This window comes from Pristiophorus japonicus, chromosome 30, assembly GCF_044704955.1.
Source record: "Pristiophorus japonicus isolate sPriJap1 chromosome 30, sPriJap1.hap1, whole genome shotgun sequence".
NCBI classification, from domain to species: domain Eukaryota; kingdom Metazoa; phylum Chordata; class Chondrichthyes; family Pristiophoridae; genus Pristiophorus; species Pristiophorus japonicus.
In genome coordinates, this window is record NC_092006.1 from 7,809,575 (window position 1) to 7,831,914 (window position 22,340).

At 49.0% G+C, this 22,340-nt stretch overlaps 1 protein-coding gene across 7 annotated transcripts in view; it reads right to left on the reverse strand.

Annotated features, from left to right (window-relative positions):
- Window positions 1-22,340, reverse strand: part of pogzb (pogo transposable element derived with ZNF domain b) — a 108,989-nt gene extending 86,649 nt beyond the window's left edge. For 6 of the 7 annotated variants that reach the window (XM_070868612.1, XM_070868617.1, XM_070868616.1 and 3 more), the window contains exons 1-3: window positions 22,260-22,340; window positions 1,738-1,879; window positions 59-157 (exon numbers count right to left, since the gene is read on the reverse strand). In XM_070868612.1, coding sequence (XP_070724713.1) covers window positions 59-157; window positions 1,738-1,879; window positions 22,260-22,292 — 274 coding nt within the window. In that variant the 5' untranslated portion in view covers window positions 22,293-22,340. Of the gene's footprint in view, window positions 1-58; window positions 158-1,737; window positions 1,880-21,819; window positions 22,077-22,259 lie in introns of those variants that run through there. The other variant, XM_070868618.1, reaches the window with a different exon arrangement.

Sequence of the window (22,340 nt, forward strand, 5' to 3'; positions counted from 1 at the left end):
GGAACAAACATTCTCGACTAAACCCAGAAAGATTTTTGCAAATGGTTCCTTAACTCACCGTTGTTGTTGGAGGATAGGACAGTCAGCAGTGCCTTTTTTCCAACTTCATTGTTCTGGAGATCGGCGACGTTTGCAGGAGCAAACCGAGGCTTCAAACCTTGAGGGAGCGGAGAAAACACATGCCCTTTCAAAAATTACCAGTCATGATCGCTAGTACGCGTGGGAGAAATGGCCCACCGGCCTCCGGGAGGTCCTAGCTGTTATTTCTGTGCTCACCGCATTTTGTTTCAACTATTCCTATCTCACAACCCCCCTCCGAGATCTCTACGCTCCTCTAATTCTGCCCTCAAGCATCCCTGATTATAATCGCTCCACCATTGGTGGCCGTGCCTTCAGCTGTCTGGGCTCCAAACTCTGGAACTCTCTCCCTAAACCTCTCCGCCTCTCTCTTCTTTAAGACGCTCCTTAAAACCGACCTCTGTCACCTGCCTTAATTTCGCCTTGTGTGGCTCGGTGTCAAATTTTTCAATCTCATGATACTCCTGTGAAGGGCCTTGGGACTTTTCACTACGTGAAAGGCGCTGTATAAAGGGAGAGGGGGGGAAACGTCGCTACTTGCGAGAGCCCTTGGGGAGCGTAGATACCATATGTAACGGGGGGGGGGGGGGAGCACAGTCTAAAAATTAGAGCCAGGCCTTTCAGGGGTAAAGTTGGGAAATACTTTTGCACGCAAAGAGCGGTAGAAGTTTGGAAATCTCTTCTGCAAATGGCAATTGATGCTAGATCAATTGTTAATTTTAAATCGGAGGTTGACGGATATTTGTTAACCAAGGTATTAAGGGATATGGGTCAAAGGCAGGTAGATGGAGTTAGGTCACTGATCAGCCGTGATCTTATTAAATGGCGGAACAGGCTCGAGGGACTGAATGGCCGACTCCTGCTCCTACGAGTGTGCCATGAGCAGCAGGGTTTGAAAGGTTTGAATGCTACAAGAGGAAAGCCTATCCCACTTCCTAAATGGGAGGTTGTTTCCCCTGGCTGGAGAGTCTAGACTAGTGGGCATAGTCTCAGGATAAGGCCATTTAGGGCGGAGATGCGGTTGATTTGATCACTCGGAGAGTGGTGAATCTTTGGAATTCTCTACCCCAGAGGGCTGTGGAGGCTCAGTCGTTGTGCATCTTTAAGACTGATTGTTGGGATTTGCGGGATCAGACAGGAAAGTGGAGCTGAGGTACAAGATCAGCCATGACCTTATTGAATGGCGGAGCAGGCTCGAGGGGCCGAATGGCCAACTCCTGCTCCTATTTCTGATGTTGCTGAATGAACAGATTTTCCCGCCAATGTTGGAAGTCAACTGCATTTTACGATTCCCAAACATTGGGCAGTGCGGGTTAGGGGGGGCGGGGGTAAATCGTGTGGGACATCTTGGTCCTCGGCTGAGGCGTCATCCCCAAGACAATAAAAACGGTGTGTGGCTCTGGTGAGCAGGCCACCCTCGGGTACCTCGCCCAAGCGCAAGACAGTGATGGGCAGGAGGCTGCTTGACCACTACAGCTGATGCCTGTCCATAAGCACTTTATACCGGGGGGGTTGGGGGGGCAGCGGGGAACACATAGTAATCCGGGATTGGGAGCCAGGGCTCCATTTCCTGAAGGCGTTTACAGCTCTGCTGCCGCCGCAACTGAGGCAAGGCGGGACCGGTAACCGCGGCGACGGCGTTGCTTCTCCGTCAGTTACCTGTGTTGACGTTGTTGGCTGCCGTGAGCAACATCCCGCCGCCGGTGTCGTCCACCACGTCGTCTTCGATCAGCTGCCAGGGTTCCAGCTCCTCTTCCTCGCACTCCATGAAAAGGTCCGTGTCGGCCATGTTGGCAGAAGCCTGAAAAGAAGGCGACAGGCCCAATAAGCAACGCAAGCTCCAGCAAAATTTTTACCCTCGGGTCCTTATCCAATTCCCCTTTTGAAAGCCACGATTGAGTCAGCCTCCACCACCCTCTCCGTCAGCGCATTCCAGATCCTAACCACTCGCTGCGTAAAAATGTTTTCCCTCGTGTCGCCTTTCTGCCGATCGCCTTAAATCTGTGTCCTCTGGTTCTCCACCCTTCCACCAATGGGAACAGTTTCTCTCTTTCTCTACTCTGTCCGGACCCCTTGCGATTTTGAACACCTCGATCAAATCTCCTCTCAGCCTTCTCTGCTCCAAGGAGAACAACCCCAGCTTCTCCAGTCTCTCTGCGTAACTGAAGTCCCTCATCCATGGAACCATTCTTGTCAATCTTTTCTGCACCCTCTCGAAGGCCTTCACATCCTTCCTAAAGTGCGGTGCCCAGAATTGGACACAGTACTCCAGTGGAGGTCGGACCAACGTTTTATACAGGTTCATCATAACTTCCACGCTTTTGTACTCCATGCACGAACCCAGAATTCCGTAAGCTTTTTTAAACCGCTTTCTCAACCTGCCCGGCCAGCTTCAACGATTTGTGCCCACACACCCCCAGGTCTCTGTTCATGCAGCCACTTTAGAATTGTACCCTTTACTTTATATTGATCTCCTCATTCTTCCGACCAAAATATATCACTTTGCAAATAGCCTAGTTTGCTTTGAGTGAAACGATTGGGCTTTGATTCCGCCCCGCCCCCGTCCTCCCCCACCCCCCCACGGTGCTCATCATCATTTTTGAACGAGACAACTCTGAATCTTGCACCACTTTATTTTATATATAAAAAGAGGCACCAAATGAGATCCATACCGTCAACATCTGATGATTAAAAATTGATTCATTTTCACAACACGTATAGGCTCACCTTTTTAAATTTAGGAGTAAAAGACTTGGATTTATATAGCGCCTTTCACAACCACTGGACATCTCAAAGCGCTTTACAGCCAATGAAGTACATTTGGAGTGTGGTCACTGTTGTAATGTACTAAACGGGGCAACCAATTTGCACACAGCAAGCTCCCACACACAGCAATGTGGTGATGACCAGATGATCTGTTTTTTTGAGACAGTGTGGTGCTCCCTCAGTACGGCGCTCCCTCAGTATCGCCCCTCCGACAGCGCAGTACGGCGCTCCCTTAGTACCGCCCCTCCAACAGCGCAGTACAGCGCTCCCTCAGTAACTCCACTCCGACGGTGCGGTGCTCCCTCAGTACTGCCCCTCCGACAGCGTGGCCCTGCACTTGGAGTGTCAGCGAAGATTGTTTTGTGCTCAAATCCCCGAAGCGGGACTCGAACTCACGACCTACTGACTGAGATGCGAGTGTGCTGCCCACTGAGCCGCGAGTGTGCTGCCCATTGAGCCGCAGCTGACACCGACAGCTGAGTACGCCCAGCCCGAACTGGAATATGATAATTTGCACTTTCTATCGACTGATACTTTGAATTTATATTGTCCAGCTGTTGTGGTGGGATGTGACCTCGGGCCTCTGGATCACTGGTGCAGTAACATAACCGCGACTCTAGTGCCCCCCCCACAACTTGCAGCAACTGCGGAGGTAACGTGTAAGGACCACGACTTTGAATCCGCGGAACGCACATCCGGACTCCGTTGCTGAAAACGCGACCAAGAGAATCGGAAATCGCAGTCGCGTGCCGGCAACATTCAAAATGAGAGAAATCTCGGGGCAACACCACGTGGGGCAGGTCCGCCCGGCTCCTCCAGCTGCGTGTAAACCCAGCAACGCAGTGATGGCAGCACGCCCCGCTAACAACGACCGAGGCCGTGAGCAGGGCACCACAATGTGTAAACCCAGCAACGCAGTGATGGCGGCACGCCCCGCTAACAACGACCGAGGCCGTGAGCAGGGCGCCACAATGTGTAAACCCAGCAACGCAGTGATGGCGGCACGCCCCGCTAACAACGACCGAGGCCGTGAGCAGGGCGCCACAATGTGTAAACCCAGCAACGCAGTGACGGTGGCATGCCCCGCTAACAACGACCGAGGCCGTGAGCAGGGGCGCCACAATGTGTAAACCCAGCAACGCAGTGACGGTGGCATGCCCCGCTAACAACGACCGAGGCCGTGAGCAGGGCGCCACAATGTGTAAACCCAGCAACGCAGTGATGGCGGCACGCCCCGCTAACAACGATCGGGGACGTGAGCAGGGGCGCCGCGTCTGTGCAGCAGCAGTCTGGCGACCGGATGCCCCTTCAGCTTGTCGAGTGTTTTGCGTGCAGCTCGGAACATTAACAGAATGAACAGCACACCCATGCTGGGCAACTCACAGCACCCAATCCACCTGTCCCATTCCATTATTTCCTCCAGCTCTACAGTTGTGAAAGCAGCATCACTGTAGTTTGTTCACTCCATTGTTCCACATTGAATGTCTTACACGGGATGTACAGCACAGAAACAGGCCATTGGGCCCCATCGTTCCGTGCTGGGGTTTATGCTCCACACCAGCCCCCTCCCACTCGCCCCATCCCCATATCCTTCTATTCCTTTCTCCCCCATGTGTTTATTCAGCCTCCCCAGAAATGCATCGATACTATTCGCCTCAACCGCTCCCTGTGGCAGTGAGTTCCAAATTCTCACCCCTCTCTGGGTAAAGAAGTTTCTCCTGAATTCCCCATTGGGTTTCTTAGTGACTGTCTGATATTGATGGCCCCTAGTTCTGGTCTTCTCCACAAGTGGAAACATTCTCTCTACGTCTACCCTATCAAACCCTTAAAGACCTCTATCAGGTCACCCCTCAGCCTTCTCTTTTCTAGAGAAAACGAGCCCCGACAGTTATAACCACTCAGTTCTGGTATCATTCTGGCCAATCTTTTTTGAACCCTCACCAGTGCCTCTATATCCTTTTTAGAGACCAGAACTGTGCACAGTGCTCCCAAGTGTGGTCTAACCCAGGTATATGGAGACCAGAACTGTGCACAGTGCTCCAAGTGTGGTCTAACTCAGGTATATGGAGACCAGAACTGTGCACAGTGCTCCAAGTGTGGTCTAACCCAGGTATGTGGAGACCAGAACTGTGCACAGTGCGCCAAGTGTGGTCTAACTCAGGTATATGGAGACCAGAACTGTGCAGAGTGTTCCCAAGTGTGGTCTAACCCAGGTATGTGGAGACCAGAATTGTGCACAGTGCTCCAAGTGTGGTCTAACTCAGGTATATGGAGACCAGAACTGAACGGTGCTCCAAGTGTGGTCTAACCTGACCAGAACTGTTCAGTGCTCCAGGTGTGGTCTAACCAAGGTAATATGGAGACCAGAATAGTGCACAGTGCTCCAAGTGTGGTCTAACCAGGGTTCAATACAAGTTTAACGCAACCTCTCTGCTTTTCAATTCCAACCCTCTAGAAATGAACCCCAGTGTTTGGGTGGCTGGATATGGCCTTATTAACCTGCAGTGATCTGTGCATCTGTACCCACCGATCCCTCTGATCCCTTAACACATATAGACCTGTATTTTCCTTTTGCACCACGTTACACCCTGAAATTTAGAATCCGGAGCTTTACAGATTCACTTCTTTTCAGTTGGGGCTGTTGGTTGGGTGCCTCGCTACCATCTACCTCAATAGGCAGATGAGACATTGGTTCAATGTCTTCCCGAGGGCGGCGACTCTGGACGATACAGGAACAAAATGTCACCTCAGTGCTGCGTGAGAGCGTGTTCAAATCCCGCAAACACAAGGTTTTTGTGAAAACAAGGTTTAATAAGGACATGAGAATTAGGAGCAGGAGTCGGGACACTTGGCCCCTCGAGCCTGCTCCGCCATTCAATGAGATCACGGCTGATCTTCGACCTCAACTCCACTTTCCCGCCCGATCCCTCGATTCCACCCAGAGTGTCCAAAAATCTATCGATCTCCGTCTTGAATATACTCAATGACTGAGCCTCCACAGCCCTCTGGGGCAGAGAATTCCAAAGATACACCACCCTCTGAGTGAAGAAATTCCTCCTCATCACTGTCCTAAATGTTTACAGAAGTGCTTTTGTATGTTCACATCATTAAGCACCACTTACTACCCGGTTTCCAGCCATTGAACGAAGACTTGGCCACAACTCCCAAACACATGTCCTTGAATACAAATTAAGTCACACCGCAATAATCAAATATCTGCACATTATTTTTGTATATTAAACACAACTAAATTACAGCCTGCGATGCAAACCTGTTTACATAAAACGAATGTGAATTTGCAAGCTCACCATCCTTTGTGTAATTCAGCCTCTCGGCTCCATTTCTACTTTGCTCTTCATCCGAACTCCATCGTTTCAGATGAAGATAAACGTAAAAAAAGACTTGCGTTTAGATAACGCCTTTCACCACCTTAGGACGTCCCAAAGCGCTTTACAGCCGATGAAGTACTTTTGGAGTGTAATCACTGTTGTAATGTGGGAAACGCGGCAACTCAATTTGCACACAGCAAGCTACCACACACAGCAATGTGATAATGACCCAGATCATCTGTTTCTGGTGTTAATTGGTCGAAGATAAATATTGGCCCCAGGACACCGGGGAGAACTCCCCCTGCTCTTCTTCCAATAGTGGCTGTGGGATCTTTTGCGTCCACCCGAGAGGGAAGACGTCTCATCCGAAAGGCAGCCCCTCCGACAATGCAGCACCCTCTCAGTACTGCCCCTCCGACAGTGCGCCCCTCCCACAGTGCGGCGCTCCCTCAGCACCGCCCCTCCGACAGTGCGGCGCTCCCTCAGCACCGCCCCTCCGACAGTGCGGCGCTCCCTCAGCACCGCCCCTCCGACAGTGCGGCGCTCCCTCAGCACCGCCCCTCCGACAGTGCGGCGCTCCCTCAGCACCGCCCCTCCGACAGTGCGGCGCTCCCTCAGACAGTGCGGTGCTCCCTCAGTACCGCCCCTCCGACAGTGCGGCGCTCCCTCAGTACTGCCCCTCCGACAGTGCGGCACTCCCTCAGTACTGCACCTCCGACAGTGCGGCGCTCCCTCAGTACTGCCCCTCCGACAGTGCGGCGCTCCCTCAGCACTGGCACTGAGAGCGTCAGCCTGGATTTTTGTGTTCAAGTCTCTGGAGTGGGACTCTAACCCACATCCTTCTGACTCAAAGGCGAGAGTGCTACCCACTGAGCCACAACTGACACTCTAGAGGTCAGTGACACTGTGGCACTAATGCCAACAAACACGCCTACAATCCTTAAGACTAGCTGTCTGAGATTCCGATTCTGGAAGATGGGCCTATCCACAAAGTAAGGAAGCACCGCCCCGCCCTGCCCTGGCGATTTGGTGTGCCGGGAAACAGCGGGGTTTGAACACGCCAAACAGACCTTCCAGTGGGCCCTTAATCATCTGAAAAGGGTTAAATTGCACTGTTCAGAATGCCCATGCTTAACCCAAAGGAAGACAATTCTGTCCTGCACTGCAGCTGTGTGGGGTATCAAACATGGGAGCAGCAGTCGGCCATACGGCCTCTTCGAGCCTGCTCTGCCGTTCAGTAAGATTACGGCAAGGCTGGATTGATTGCCCGTCCCAATTGCCCTCGAGAAGGCTTCTTCTTGAAGGAGCGGCCATTTCAGAGGGCAGTTTCGAGTCAACCACATTTCAGTTGGTCTGGAGTCACATGTCGGCCAGACCTGGTAAGGGTGGCAGATTTCCTTCTCTAAAAAAGGACATGAGTAAACCAGATGGGTTTTTACAACAATCCGACCGTTTCGTAGTCACCATTACTGCCGCTAGCTTTTTATTCCAGATTTATTTAATTGAAAATTCCCCCAGCTGCCGTGGTGGGATTTGAACTCGGGTCTCGGGATCATTAGTCCACGGTCTGGATTACCAGTCAGGTAACATAACCGCTCTGCCACCGTACCCGCCATTAGGTTTGTAAGCGACTGAAGACATGGCTCGAGTATTCTATCAGTCGCCGCCTGGCTATCAGACTTCTGCAAGCATCATTGCAGCCCCGAGCTGTCCGCTCTCTGTGTGCAACTCAGCTGAGCGCAGGACTGAGCCCAGTTGTGATGCCCAAAGCAGTTGAATGGTCCATGGCATTCTGGCGCCGTGGATTCCCCAGTAGCCCACGCAACAATGACTGCACTTCAAAGTAGTTTATGGCAGGTCAAATGCTTTGGGTTCTGAGCCCTGATAGATGGATCTACACAAGTGCAAGGCTTTAATTCTTTCGAATTCTCTCAGGCCTTTGTGTAAAGACGTTTTGCTTTTTAAATTGCCTCAATTCTAACTTTGAGATTACATTCCCTTTGTTATATTGTCTGAGGCTGAACCAGACTGTTCGCAGCCTTGATGTCCTATTTGACCCTGAAATGAGCTTCCGACTACATATCCGCGCCATCACTAAGATCGCCTATTTCCACCTCCGTAACATCGCCCGTCTCTGCCCCTGCCTCAGCTCATCCGCTGCTGAAACCCTCATCCATGCCTTTACCACCTCTAGACTTGACTATTCCAACGCACTCCTGCCAGCTTCCCACCCTTCCGTAAACTTGAAAAACCATTCTGCCCCGTGTCCTAACTCGCACTGAGTCCCGCTCACCCATCGCCCCCTGTGCTCACTGCCCCGTGTCCTAACTCACACCGAGTCCCGCTCACCCATCGCCCCCTGTGCTCACAGCCCCGTGTCCTAACTCACACCGAGACCCGCTCACCCATCAACCCCTGTGCTTGCTGCCCCATGTCCTAACTCGCACCGAGTCCCGCTCACCCATCACCCCCTGCTCGGTGTCCTAACTCGCACCAAGTCCCGCTCACCCATCACCCCCTGTACTCGCTGACCTACAATGGCTCCTGGTTAAGCAACGCCTCGGTTTCAAAATGCTCATCCCTCCATGGCCCTTGCCCCCTCCCTATCTCAGTAACCTCCTCCAGCCCCACAACCCCATGAGATGTCTGCGCTCCTCTAATTCTGACCCGCTGAGCATCCCTGATTATAATCGTTCAACCATTGGTGGCCGTGCCTTCAGCAGCCTGGGCCCCAAGCTCTGGAACTCCCTCCCCAAACCACTCCGCCTTGAAGACTCTCCTTCAAACCGACCTCTTTGACCTAGCCTGTCCTAATCGCTCTCTAGGTCATCATAGGCAGTCTCTTGGAATTGAGGAAGACTTGCTTCCACTCTAAAAATGAGCTCTCAGGTGGCTGAACAGTCCAATACGAGAGCCACAGTCCATGTCACAGGTGGGACAGACAGTGGTTGAGGGAAAGGGAGGGTGGGACTGGTTTGCCGAATGTTCTTTATGAGACTTGGTGTCGGATTTTGTCTTGAGAATTGCTCCTGTGAGGTTTAACTACATTAAAAAAGGTGCCGTCTTTGTTGTTCTGGATTTGCCCTCGATAATCGGCCAGACTGCCTCGTCCTTTATCAACTGCAAATACCTAGGGATAGCCAAAGGGTAAACAGACCTAGTCGCCCATAGTTTATCCCGCGTGCAAACCATGCCAACACAGGAACACTGATCCTTGTCCATCTGTTGCTGGGGGTGCGAAGCCAGAGGAGCAATGAGACCACAGCACAATAAAGGCTTGATGCGACCTCATGCTGCAGTGCATGTATACTGCTATCAAGCCCAGGAGGAGGAGCACACTGTGTCCGCTGGCACGCACGAGGCCTTCCATGACCGGTGGGCACCGTATCGTCTGGAGCGCGTCGTGGATAATAGGATTAACATTATTATTGAAGCCTTTCAGATTTTATGGGGGGGCTTGACAGGGTAGATGCAGAGAGGATGTTTCTCCTCGTTGGGGAATCTAGAACTAAGGGGCACAAGGGGATCACCCATTTAAAACGGAAATGAGGAGGAATTTCTTCTCTGAAGGTCGTGAATCTGTGGAATTCTCTGCCCAAGAGAGCTGTGGAGGCTGGGTCATTGAATATATTTAAACGGTGGAGATAGACAGATTTTTGAACGATAAGGGAGTGAACGGTTATGGGGAGCGGGCGGTGAAGTGGAGTCGAGGCCATGATCAAATCAGCTATGATCTTATTGAATGGCCGACTCCTGCTCCTATTTCTTATGTTATGTTCTTATTAAAGTTTGATTAGATCGCTTTGGTTCTGTGGTTAGGTTCTTTATAGTTGTGCTCCGTGAAAAGGGAGACATTTTGTTCAGCCAGTCACAAATGTCGCATAAATATCACGCTCACGTCATTTTAACCCAGACCTATCACCACTACGCCCATAAAACTTGGCATTAAAGCCACCATTTCATATCACTCAACCATCATATGTAGGGTGGCCCCGATTACTTAGTATTAAAGACACCCTCTGGATCACCGCTAAACCACTACCTAATCCATCGGCATTCCCAAATTGGTACTGAAGCAGTAATTTAGCCCATGCACCACCTTCAACATTCACTCCCTCCACCACCGGCGCACCGTGGCTGCAGTGTGTACCATCTACAAGATGCACTGCAGCAACTCGCCAAGGCTTCTTCGGCAGCACCTTCCAAACCCGCGACTCTCTACCGCCTAGAAGGACAAGGGCAGCAGGTGCATGGGAACACCACCACCTCCACGCTCCCCTCCGAGTCACACACACACCATCCCGACTTGGAAATATATCGGCCGTTCCTTCATCGTCGCCGGGTCAAAATCCTGGAACTCCCTCCCTAACAGCACTGTGGGAGCACCTTCACCACACGGACTGCAGCGGTTCAAGGCGGCGGCTCACCACCATCTTCTGAATTAGGGATGGGCAATAAATGCCGGCCTTGCCAGCAACGCCCACATCCCAGGAACGAAGACAAGAAAAATCCCTTTCTCTCACTTCCGATCTCATACAATAATTCAAAAGTCCATGTAAGGTATTAAAATGTCAAGTTTTACCCCCAAAAACCTGTCCGGAACCAGAACCTGTCACAGCCACAATATCTACAGGCTCCTAATTGAGCGTTGCACGAACAAAGCAGGGATCGAGACTGGACAGCAATTAAATTGCGAATGAACTCACCCACATAATCAGACTTTGATGCCTTAAAGGGGCCGCACACCCAAAAAAAAACGAGGGGGAATTGCATAGATTTGTTCTTTAATAAAAACGAGAAAGATTGCTGGACACTGCGTACCCATCACGTCACACTTCCTCATCATACTTAATTACAGGCAAATATCCTGCCGCTCGTACAGAAATCTCTTCCAACATTTGTCTTTAATTTTAATAAAAGCCAGTAATACTTTTTCAAATTGTAACATGAAAAGCCAAGTTATCGTGCGAGATCTGATGGGTGACAGAAGGACTTGCATTTATATAGTGCCTTTCACGGCCACTGGACGTCTCAAAGCGATTTATAGCCAATGAAGTACTTTTTGGAGTGTAGCCACTGTTGTAATGTGGGAAACGCGGCAGTCAATTTGCGCACAGCAAGCTCCCACACACAGCAATGTGATAATGACCCAGATCAGCTGTTTTAGTGATGTTAGTTGAGGGATAAATATTGGCCCCAGGACACCGGGGAGCACTCCCCCTGCTCTTCTTCCAATAGTGGCCCCGGGATCTTTTACATCCACCGGAGGGGGGGCAGACGGGGCCTCGGTTTAACGTCTTATCTGAAATTGCACATCATTGGAAACCTGCTATTACGGGAAAAAAAATTGCATCCAGCACACTTCCGTCAGACACGGAATAAAATAATTGGTGCCTTCAGCAATCAGGCGAAGGGCAGTTCTACACTTCCCACCATCCCGAGAACATTTCAAACAATGTCCTCTCTCCTCCCTCGTGCAATGATCATTTCCTTTGTCACGCTCAATTATAGGCCAATTTATTCGAGGCAAATTTCCCGCAGCTCATTAACTCGTGCAGAAATTTCTCATGTCAATTTTTTTTCCTCTCCGACAAGCCATCAGGTACTTTTGAAGTTATGACGTGGGATAAAATTCGAGTCAACTCCTCGGGAGATTCACTAATTTTTAAACAATAATGCATCGCACGTCCAACAGAATAGCTCCTGCTATCATATCATGTCCTTGGACCAATATTTATCCCTCAATCAACATCACTAAAAACAGACAATCTGGGTCATTATCACATTGCTGTGTGTGGGAGCTTGCTGTGCGCAAATTGGCTGCCACATTTCCCAACAGTGACTACACTTCAAAAGTACTTCATTGGCTGTAAAGCGCTTTGGGACGTCCGGTGGTCATTAAAGGCACTATATAAATGCAACTCTTTCTTTACTACAAAAAATGTGCATCCTTTCCAAATCGGGATCAGTAGTGCATGGTATCATATTCATAGAAATTTAAATGCGCAGAAGGAGGCCCATTCGGCCCATCGTGTCCGCGCCGGCCGACAAAGAGCCTAATCCCACTTTCCAGCTCTTGGTCCGTAGCCCTGTAGGTTACGGCACTTCAGGCGCACATCCAAGTACTTTTTAAAATGCAACGAGGGTTATTCAAGACGACTGGAGACCAGCTCTGCTGCACGGACCTAGTGCGTACACATATCACAAAACCTAGCTCTGTCAAGCCCGTGTGGTGGCTGGTGTGCAATGGCCACCCCACGTTAAAAAAATCCACGCACAGGCATCATCCACCCGTCAAGATTTAGTTTGGCACCTGGAATTTTAGGTCCTTCATTGAAAAACCAGTGAACTTTTTGATGTGGACGCAAGTCATCCTCGATGCGAGGGACTGCCGATGATGATGAAATGCGATGAGGGTTTCTGCCTTAACCACCCTTTCAGGCAGTGAGTTCCAGACCCCCACCACCCTCCGGGTGAAAAAAAAGTTCTCCTCAAATCCCCCTACAATTTACTTTAAATGTCTGCCCCCTGGTTAATGACCTCTCTGTGAGAGGAATAGGTCCTTGCGACCCACTCTACCTCAACCCCTCAATTAAGTCTCCTCTCGGACTACTCTGTTCCAAAGAAAACAACCCCAGCCGAGCCAATCTTTCCTTATCGCTAAAATTCTCAAGTCCAGGCAACATAGAAAATAGGTGCAGGAGTAGGCCATTCAGCCCTTCGAGCCTGCACCACCATTCAATATGATCATGACTGATCATGCAACTTCAATACCCCATTACTGCTTTCTCTCCATACCCCTTGATCCCTTCAGCCATAAAGGCCACATCTAACTCCCTCTTGAATTTATCCAATGAACTGGCATCAACGACTCTCTGCGGCAAGGAATGCCACAGGTCAACAACTCTGAGTGAAGAAGTTTCTCCTCATCTCGGTCCTAAATGGCCGACCGCTTATCCTAAGACTGTGACCCCTGGTTCTGGACTTCCCCAACATCGGGAACATTCTTCTCGCCTCTAACCTGTCCCGTCCCATCAGAATCTTATACGTTTCTATGAGATCCCCTCTCATCCTTCTAAACTCCAGTGTATAAAGGCCCAGTCGATCCAGTCTCTCCTCATATGTCAGTCCAGCCATCCCTGGAATCAGTCTAGTGAACCTTCGCTGCACTCCCTCAATAGCAAGAATGTCCTTCCTCAGATTAGGAGACCAAAACTGAACACAATATTCCAGGTGAGGCCTCACCAAGGCCCTGTACAACTGCAGTAAGACCTCCCTGCTCCTATACTCAAATCCCCTAGCTATGAAGGCCAACATACCATTTGCCTTCTTCACCGCCTGCTGTACCTGCATGCCAACTTTCAATGACTGGTGAACCATGACACCCAGGTCTCGTTGCACCTCCCCTTTTCCTAATCTGCCACCATTCAGATAATATTCTGCCTTCGTATTTTTGCCACCAAATTGGATAACCTCACATTTATCCACATTATACTGTATCTGCCATGCATTTGCCCACTCACCTAACCTGTCCAAATCACCCTGCAGCCTCTTAGCACCCTCCTCACAGCTCACACGCCACCCAGTTTAGTGTCATCTGCAAACTTGGAGATATTACACTCAATTCCTGCATCCAAATCATTAATGTATATTGTAAAGAGTTGGGGTCCCAGCACCGAGCCCTGCGGCACTCCACTAGTCACTGCCTCCCATTCCGAAAAGGACCCATTTATCCCGACTCTCTGCTTCCTGTCTGCCAACCAGTTCTCTATCCATGCCAGTACATTACCCCCAATACCATGTGCTTTGATTTTGCACACCAATCTCTTATGTGGGACCTTGTCAAAGGCCTTTTGAAAGTCCAAATATACCACATCCACTGGTTCTCCCTTGTCCACTCTACTAGTTACATCCTCAAAAAATTCCAGAAGATTTGTCAAGCATGATTTCCCTTTCACAAATCCATGCTGGCTTGGACCGATCCTGTCACTGCTTTCCAAATGCGCTGCTACTTCATCTTTAATAAATTGATTCCAACATTTTCCCCACTACTGATGTCAGGCTAACCGGTCTATAATTTCCCGTTTTCTCTCTCCCTCCTTTTTTTAAAAAGCTATTTTAAAAATAGCTACCCTCCAGTATACATAGGAACTGATCCCGAGTCGATAGACTGTTGGAAAATGATCACCAATGCATCCACTATTTCTAGGGCCACTTCCTTAAGTACTCTGGGATGCAGACAATCAGGCCCCGGGGATTTGTCGGCCTTCAATCCCATCAATTTCCCCAACACAATTTCCCGCCTAATAAGGATATCCTTCAGTTCCTCCTTCTCACTAGACCCTCGGTCCCTAGTACATCCGGAAGGTCATTTGTGTCTTTCTTCCTTCATATTTGTTCAATTGGTCTGCCATTTTTTTGTTCCCCATTATTAACTCACCTGAGTCCGACTGCAAGGGACCTACGTTTGTTTTGACTAATCTTTTTCTCTTCACATATCTATAGACAGTTTTTATGTTCCCGGCAAGCTTCCTCTCGTACTCTATTTTCCTCCTCCTAATTAAACCCTTTGTTCTCCTCTGCTGAATTCTAAATTTCTCCCAGTTCTCAGATTTGCTGCTTTTTCTGGCCAATTTATCTGCCTCTTCCTTGGATCTAACACGATCCTTAATTTCCCTTGTTAGCCACGGTTGAGCCACTTTCCGTTTTATTTTTACTCCAGACAGGGATGTACAACTGTTGAAGTTCATCCATGTGATCTACAAATGTTTGCCATTGCCTATCCACTGTCAACCATTAAGTATAATTTGCCAGTCTATTCCAGCCAATTCACACCTCATGCTGTCCAAGTTAGCTTTCCTTAAGTTTAGGACCCTAGTTTCTGAATTAACTTTGTCACTCTCCATCTTAATAAAGAATTCTACCATATTATGGTCACTCTTCCCCAAGGGGCCTCGCACAACAAGATGCTAATTAGTCCCTTCTCATTACACACTCCAGGAAATCCTCCTCCACCGCATTGCCAGCAGTTTGGTTAGCCCAATCTATATGTAGATTAAAGTCGCCCATGATAACTGCTGTACCTTTATTGCACACATCCCTTATTTCTTGTTTGATGCTGTCCCCAACCTCACTACTACTGTTTGGTGGCCTGTACACAACTCCCACCTGCGTTTTCTGCCTTTTGGTATTCCGCAGCTCCACCCATACCGATTCCACATCATCCAAGCCAATGACCTTCCTTACGATTGCATTAATTTCCTCTTTAACCAGCAACGCCACCCCGCCTCCTTTTCCTCTCTGCCTATCCTTCCTAAATGTTGAATACCCCTGGATGTTGAGTTCCCAGGCTTGGTCACCCTGGAGCCATGTCTCCGTGATGCCAATTACATCATATCCATTAACTGCTATCTGCGCAGTTAATTCGTCCACCTTATTCCGAATACTCCTCGCATTGAGGCACAGAGCCTTCAGGCTTGTCTTTTTAACACACCTTGCCCCTTTAGAATTTTGCTGTAATGTTGCCCTTTTTGTTTTTTGCCTTGGGATTCCCTGCCCTCCACTTTTACTATTCTCCTTTCTATCTTTTGCCTCTGTCTCCCTTTTATTTCCCTCTGCCTCCCTGCATAGGTTCTCATCCCCCTGCCATGTTAGTTTAACTCCTCCCCAACAGCAGCAGCAAACACTCCCCCGAGGACATTGGTTCCGATCCTGCCCAGGTGCAGACCGTCCGGTTTGTACTGGCCCCACCTCCCCCAAAACCGGTTCCAATGTCCCAGGAATTTGAATCCCTCCCTTCTGCACCACGTATTCATCTGAGCTATCCTGCGATTCCTACTCTGACTCGCACGTGGCACTGGTAGCAATCCTGAGATTACTACTTTTGAGGTCCTACTTTTTAAATTTAGCTCCTAGCTCCCTAAATTCGTCTCGTAGGACCTCATCCCGTTTTTTTACCTATATCGTTGGTACCTATGTGCACCACGACAACTGGCTGTTCACCCTCCCTTTTCAGAATGTCCTGCACCCACTCCGAGACATCCTTGACCCTTGCACCAGGGAGGCAATATATCATCCTGGAGTCGCGGTTGCGGCCACAGAAACTCCTATCTATTCCCCTTACAATCGAATCCCCTATCACAATAGCTCTCCCACTCTTTTTCCTGCCATCCTGTGCAGCAGAGCCACACACGGTGCCATGAACTTGGCTGCTGCTGCCCTCCCCTGATAAGTCATCCCCCTCAACAGTACCCAAGGCGGTGTATCTGATTTGCAGGGGGATGACCGCAGGGGACCCCTGCACTACCTTTCTTCCACTGCTCTTCCTGTTGGTCACCCATTTACTATCTGGCTGTGTAACCTGTACCTGCCACATCTAACTCCCTTTTGAATATATCTAACGAACTGGCCTCAACAACTTTCTGTGGTAGAGAATTCCACAGGTTCACAATTCTCTGGGTGAAGAAGTTTCTCCTCATCTCGGTCCTAAATGGCTTACCCCTTATCCTTAGACTGTGACCCCTGATTCTGGACTTCCCCAACATCGGGAACATTCTTCCTGCATCTAACTTGTCCAGTCCCGTCAGAATTTTATATGTTTCTATGAGATCCCCTCTCATTCTTCTAAATTCCAGTGAATATAATGCTCACCACCACCTTCTCAATTAGGGATAGAAGAATCCTGTTGTATTTGCAATCACATCTTTCCTGTATTGCGATCGAGCTGGAAATCTTTATAATGCATTATACACCCAACTGTGCAACACTCCTGTCATTACGAAAAAAAGTATGTCCTCTCCAACTTTGCATGAGCAATGCCAGGGGAGATCCACTTTATCAGTTTTCTCGATCAAACCTGTTAATGTTCAACTGTAAACAAACTGCAAAGTTGCAACCGAGTTCAGAGCGGAGCGTTTTGTAACGAGAAAAACAGTTCGCAAGAGCCAGCGCACGTGAATTCGCGCGAACCAAGCTGGTGACTGCTCACGCCACCAACCATTTTGAAAAACAAAATGGTGGCCGTGAAATGAATCCAAATGACATAAAATAGGTTTGACAAATACGTGCAGCTCCAGATGCAGACGGGAGCACCCTAAAAACGCGGCGGACTTTTCAAAACTTCACTGGGTTCCGCGACCCACCGATTGAGGTGCCGGGGTTCAGAGTTGTCTCCTGTCCAAAGACGCTGAAGAAAGTATCCCTTTGCTGCAAAAGCTACTGTCCAGCCCTCAGCCCTGGAATATTTTAAGCGATTTTCACATCCTATTCTAAACACGGCAACTTTCCACTGCACAGATCCTAACTGGGTAGAATTTACCGCCATAGCAGGATTAACAAAACAATTTGTATTTTATATAGCACCCAAGTGTTATCAAACAAAATCAAAAAATTTGACATCAAGCCACATAACAAGAAATTACAGCAGGTGACCAAAAGCTGGGTCAAAGAGGTCGGTTTTAAGGAGCGTCTCGAAGGAGGAGAGAGAGGCGGAGAGGGTTAGGGAGGGAGTCCCAGAGCTTGGGGCCCAGGCAGCTGAAGGCACGGCCGCCGATGGCGGAGCCATTATAATCAGGGATGCTCAAAAGGGCAACATTAGAGCGCAGATATCTCGAGGGGGTTGTGGGGCTGGGGGAGATTACAGAGATTGGGAGGGGGCGAAAGCCATGGAGGGATTTGTGAACACGGATGAGAATTTTGAAATTGAGGCGTTGCTTAACCGGGAGCCAATGTAGGTCAGCGAGCACAGGGAGTGATGGGTGAGCGGGACTCGGTGCGAGTTAGGACACGGGGCAGCGAGCACAGGGGGTGATGGGTGAGTGGGACTCGGTGCGAGTTAGGACACGGGGCAGCGAGCACAGGGGGTGATGGGTGAGCGGGACTCGGTGCAAGTTAGGACACGGGGCAGCGAGCACAGGGGCTGATGGGTGAGCGGGACTCGGTGCGAGTTAGGACACGGGGCAGCGAGCACAGGGGGTGATGGGTGAGCGGGACTCAGTACGAGTTAGGACATGGGGCAAGCGAGCACAGGGGGTGATAGGTGAGCGGGACTCAGTGCGAGTTAGGACACGGGGCAGCGAGCACAGGGGGTGATGGGTGAGCAGGACTCAGTGCGAGTTAGGACACGGGGGCAGCGAGCACAGGGGGTGATGGGTGAGCAGGACTCAGTGCGAATTAGGACACGGGGGCAGCGAGCACAGGGGGTGATGGGTGAGCGGGACTCGGTGCGAATTAGGACACGGGCTGCCGAGTTTTTGAATGACCTCAAGCAACACACGAATTCCGCTAATCCACCTTGCAAGGGAACCGTTACTCTTCCAGGGATAAGAACAAATCACATCCCTCTTTCTCAGTCGCCAAGTGTCAAGCGGAACTTGAGGGAGTGGGAACTGCGCTCAGACAAAAACAGGCTGCGGCCCGGCGGGGAAATTGCGGCCGTGTAAACATTTAGACGCCGTGGATTTTGGGCTTGGCAAGCACCACTTGCACCCCAGCCTGGAACTCGATGTACCCAATTGCCGAATTCCCCACGTTACAACTTCAAAAAGATACTTCCGTTGGCTGTGAAGCACTTTGGGACGCTAGCCGGTCGTGAAAGGTGCTACAGAAATGCAGGTCTTTCTTTTAAATTCAATCCAAATGGCGGAATCCCAACGGAACAGAGGCGGCCAATCGGCTCATCGAGCCAGTGGCTGCTCTTTCCCTGTAGCCCGTGCAAAAATTCTTCCCCTTCAGAGTATACTACAGTATTAGGCAGTCCCTCGTATCGAGGATAAACTGTTTCGACACCAAAAAGGGATGAGTTCATAGAAACATAGAAAATAGGTGCAGGAGCAGGCCATTCGGCCCTTCGAGCCTGCACCACCATTCAATATGATCATGGCTGATCATGCAACTTCAGTACCCCATTCCTGCTTTCTCTCCATACCCCTTGATCCCTTTAATAAGGGCCACATCTAACGCCCTTTTGAATATATCCAACAAACTGGCCTCAACAACTTTCTGTGGTAGAGAATTCCACAGGTTCACAATTCTCTGAGTGAAGAAGTTTCTCCTCATCTCGGTCCCAAATGGCTTACCCCTTATCCTTAGACTGTGACCCCCTGGTTCTGGACTTCCCCAACATCGGGAACATTCTTCCTGCATCTAACCTGTCCAGTCCCGTCAGAAATTTTATATGTTTCTATGCGATCCCCTCTCATTCTTCGAAATTCCAGTGAATATAAGCCTAGTCGATCCAGTCTTTCTTCGTACATCAGCCCTGCCATCCCGGGACAGGTGTTTCAATGAGGGACCTGACATTCTAGGTCCCGAACTACATCTTGAAGGATGGAAGACACCTGTGGGTGGATTTATTTAACGTGTGGTGGCCGTTGCACACCAGCCACCACACGGGCTTGACAAGAGCTAGGACTTGGTCCAGACGACCTGAGACCAAGCTCTGCAGCACGGACCTAGTGGGCACACATACTCCTACTATCTATAGATCGCAGTGTGGGCTGGCACGTGCTGCCCCTGGGCCCCGATCTCGCGCCGCTCCTCCGCCCCGATCTCGAGCCGCTCCTCCGCCCCGATCTCGCGCCGCTCCTCCGCCCCGATCTCGAGCCGCTCCTCCGCCCCGATCTCGCGCCGCTCCTCCGCCCCCGATCAAAAATGGAGCAGTCAGTGACAGGACATCAATTAGTTTCCTCTTATCTTGGAGACATCAAATATCAACACACTGTTATTTGAAATATCAAAGTATTAAACAAGAGTATTCCCTTTCAAAAGTTACGATTGAAACTGCTTTCACCGCCTCTTTCTGCATTCCAGATCGTGCAGAAAAATAAATGAAACCTCCGCTTTTAAAAAAAAATAAAATAATATGCACGCTTTTGTTTTTGCACGGGTTGGGAATGCAAAGAAAGTACTCGGTCAACAAAATGCAAAAGGAAAAAAAAATGTAATTTTCCCTCCTCTTTGCAAAAAAAAACAATTATTAAAAGTAAAATAATTCAGAAAACAATCACATTTTGCATAATGCACCACGTTCTCTGCCACAATACAACAGTTTTTGTTTTACAAGAGAGAACAGCCTTAGGAAGGAATACATGCCTTTGCAAAAAAAAAGAATTACACTGCATTCTCCTGCAAAAAAAAGATATATGGAGCTGCCTGCAGTCAACCATGTTTATTGGAAGAGAGAAAGTGATAGAAAAAGGAGAGAAAGAAAAAAGGTATAAAAGGAGGAATGAGAAAGAGATGGAAAGAAAGGAGAAAGAAGGAATGAAAGGAGAGAAAGTGAGAAAGAAGGAATGAAAGGAGAGATAGAAATAAAGAGATAAAAAGAGAAAGAAAGGAAGGAGGGAGAAAAAGGAATGAAAGGGGAAAGGAGGGATAGAAATAAAGATAGAGAAAGAAGGAATGAAAGATAGAGAAAGAAGGAATGAAAGATAGAGAAAGAAGGAATGAAAGATAGAGAAAGAAGGAATGAAAGATAGAGAAAGAAGGAATGAAAGATAGAGAAAGAAGGAATGAAAGATAGAGAAAGAAGGAATGAAAGAGAGAAAGAAGGAATGAAAGGAGAGATAGAAATAGAGATAAAGAGAAAGAAAGAAGGAATGAAAGGAGAAAGGAGGGATAGAAATAAAGATAGAGAAAGAAGGAATGAAAGATAGAGAAAGAAGGAATGAAAGATAGAGAAAGAAGGAATGAAAGATAGAGAAAGAAGGAATGAAAGATAGAGAAAGAAGGAATGAAAGATAGAGAAAGAAGGAATGAAAGATAGAGAAAGAAGGAATGAAAGATAGAGAAAGAAGGAATGAAAGATAGAGAAAGAAGGAATGAAAGATAGAGAAAGAAGGAATGAAAGGAGAGATAGAAATAGAGATAAAGAGAAAGAAAGAAGGAATGAAAGGAGAAAGGAGGGATAGAAAAAGATAGAGAAAGAAGGAATGAAAGATAGAGAAAGAAGGAATGGAAGGAGAGATAGAAATAAAGAGATAAAGAAAGAAAGGAAGGAAGGAGGGAGAAAAAGGAATGAAAGGGGAAAGGAGGGATAGAAATAAAGATAGAGAAAGAAGGAATGAAAGATAGATAAAGAAGGAATGAAAGATAGATAAAGAAGGAATGAAAGATAGATAAAGAAGGAATGAAAGATAGATAGAGAAAGAAGGAATGAAAGATAGATAAAGAAGGAATGAAAGATAGATAGGAGAAAGAAGGAATGAAAGATAGATAGAGAAAGAAGGAATGAAAGAGAGACAGAGAAAGAAGGAATGAAAGATAGATAGAGAAAGAAGGAATGAAAGGAGAGAAAGAAGAGAATGAAAGGAGAGAAAGAAGAGAATGAAAGGAGAAAGGAAAGATAGAAAGAGAAAGAAATAAAGATAAAAGTAGAAAGAGAATGAAAGGAGAGAAAGGAATGAGAGAGAAATAGATAAAGAAGGAATGAAAGAAGAACGAAGGAAAAAGATAAAGGGAGAGAAAGAAGGAGAGAGATAAAAAGAGAAAGAGAGAGCTGAATGTGAGGGAGAGAACAGAGCGCTGGACAACATGGCGGGCCCGGGCTTCTTCACCAAAAGCTGCCGGGGGCCGGGTTGGCTCGGCGGCAACAACAACAACAAAAGGCGGCGGGCGGCGGTGTTTATCGGAGAGCGCGAACACTCACTGACTGGGGCCGGCTCCGGGCTCCGGGCTCCGGGCGGGTGACGGCGGCGGGCAAATGGCGGAGAGAGAAAGATGTCGGCCCTCTCTCTCTCTCTCTCCTCTCTCCTCCCTCTCTCTCTCCCTCTCTCTCTCGATGTGTGTTTTGTTTTTTTTTTTCCTGTCGCGGGGGAGGTGAGCGGCCACGATGTCTGCCTTCCCCCTTTCCCCGCGGTGTCCCTGTCCCTCCCCGGACGGGCGGGACGCAGGCCCCCGCTCTCTCTCTCTCTCTCTCTCCCTCCCTCCCTCTCCCCAAGATGGCGGCGGGCTGTTGTCCGCTTTCTCTCTCGCCGCCGACAAAAAGCGGGAAAACAAAAAATCTGCCTTTTTCTCCCAAACGACCGGCTAGAAACCTTCCCGGCCTCGAACACAACCAACCGCTGACAGAAACCCCCCTCGCCTTACCTCTGTTTTTTGTCCAGCTGCAAGAATGTTCATAAAAGACCAAACAGCCCCCCCCCCCTTCTTCTTCTTCTTCTTCTTCTT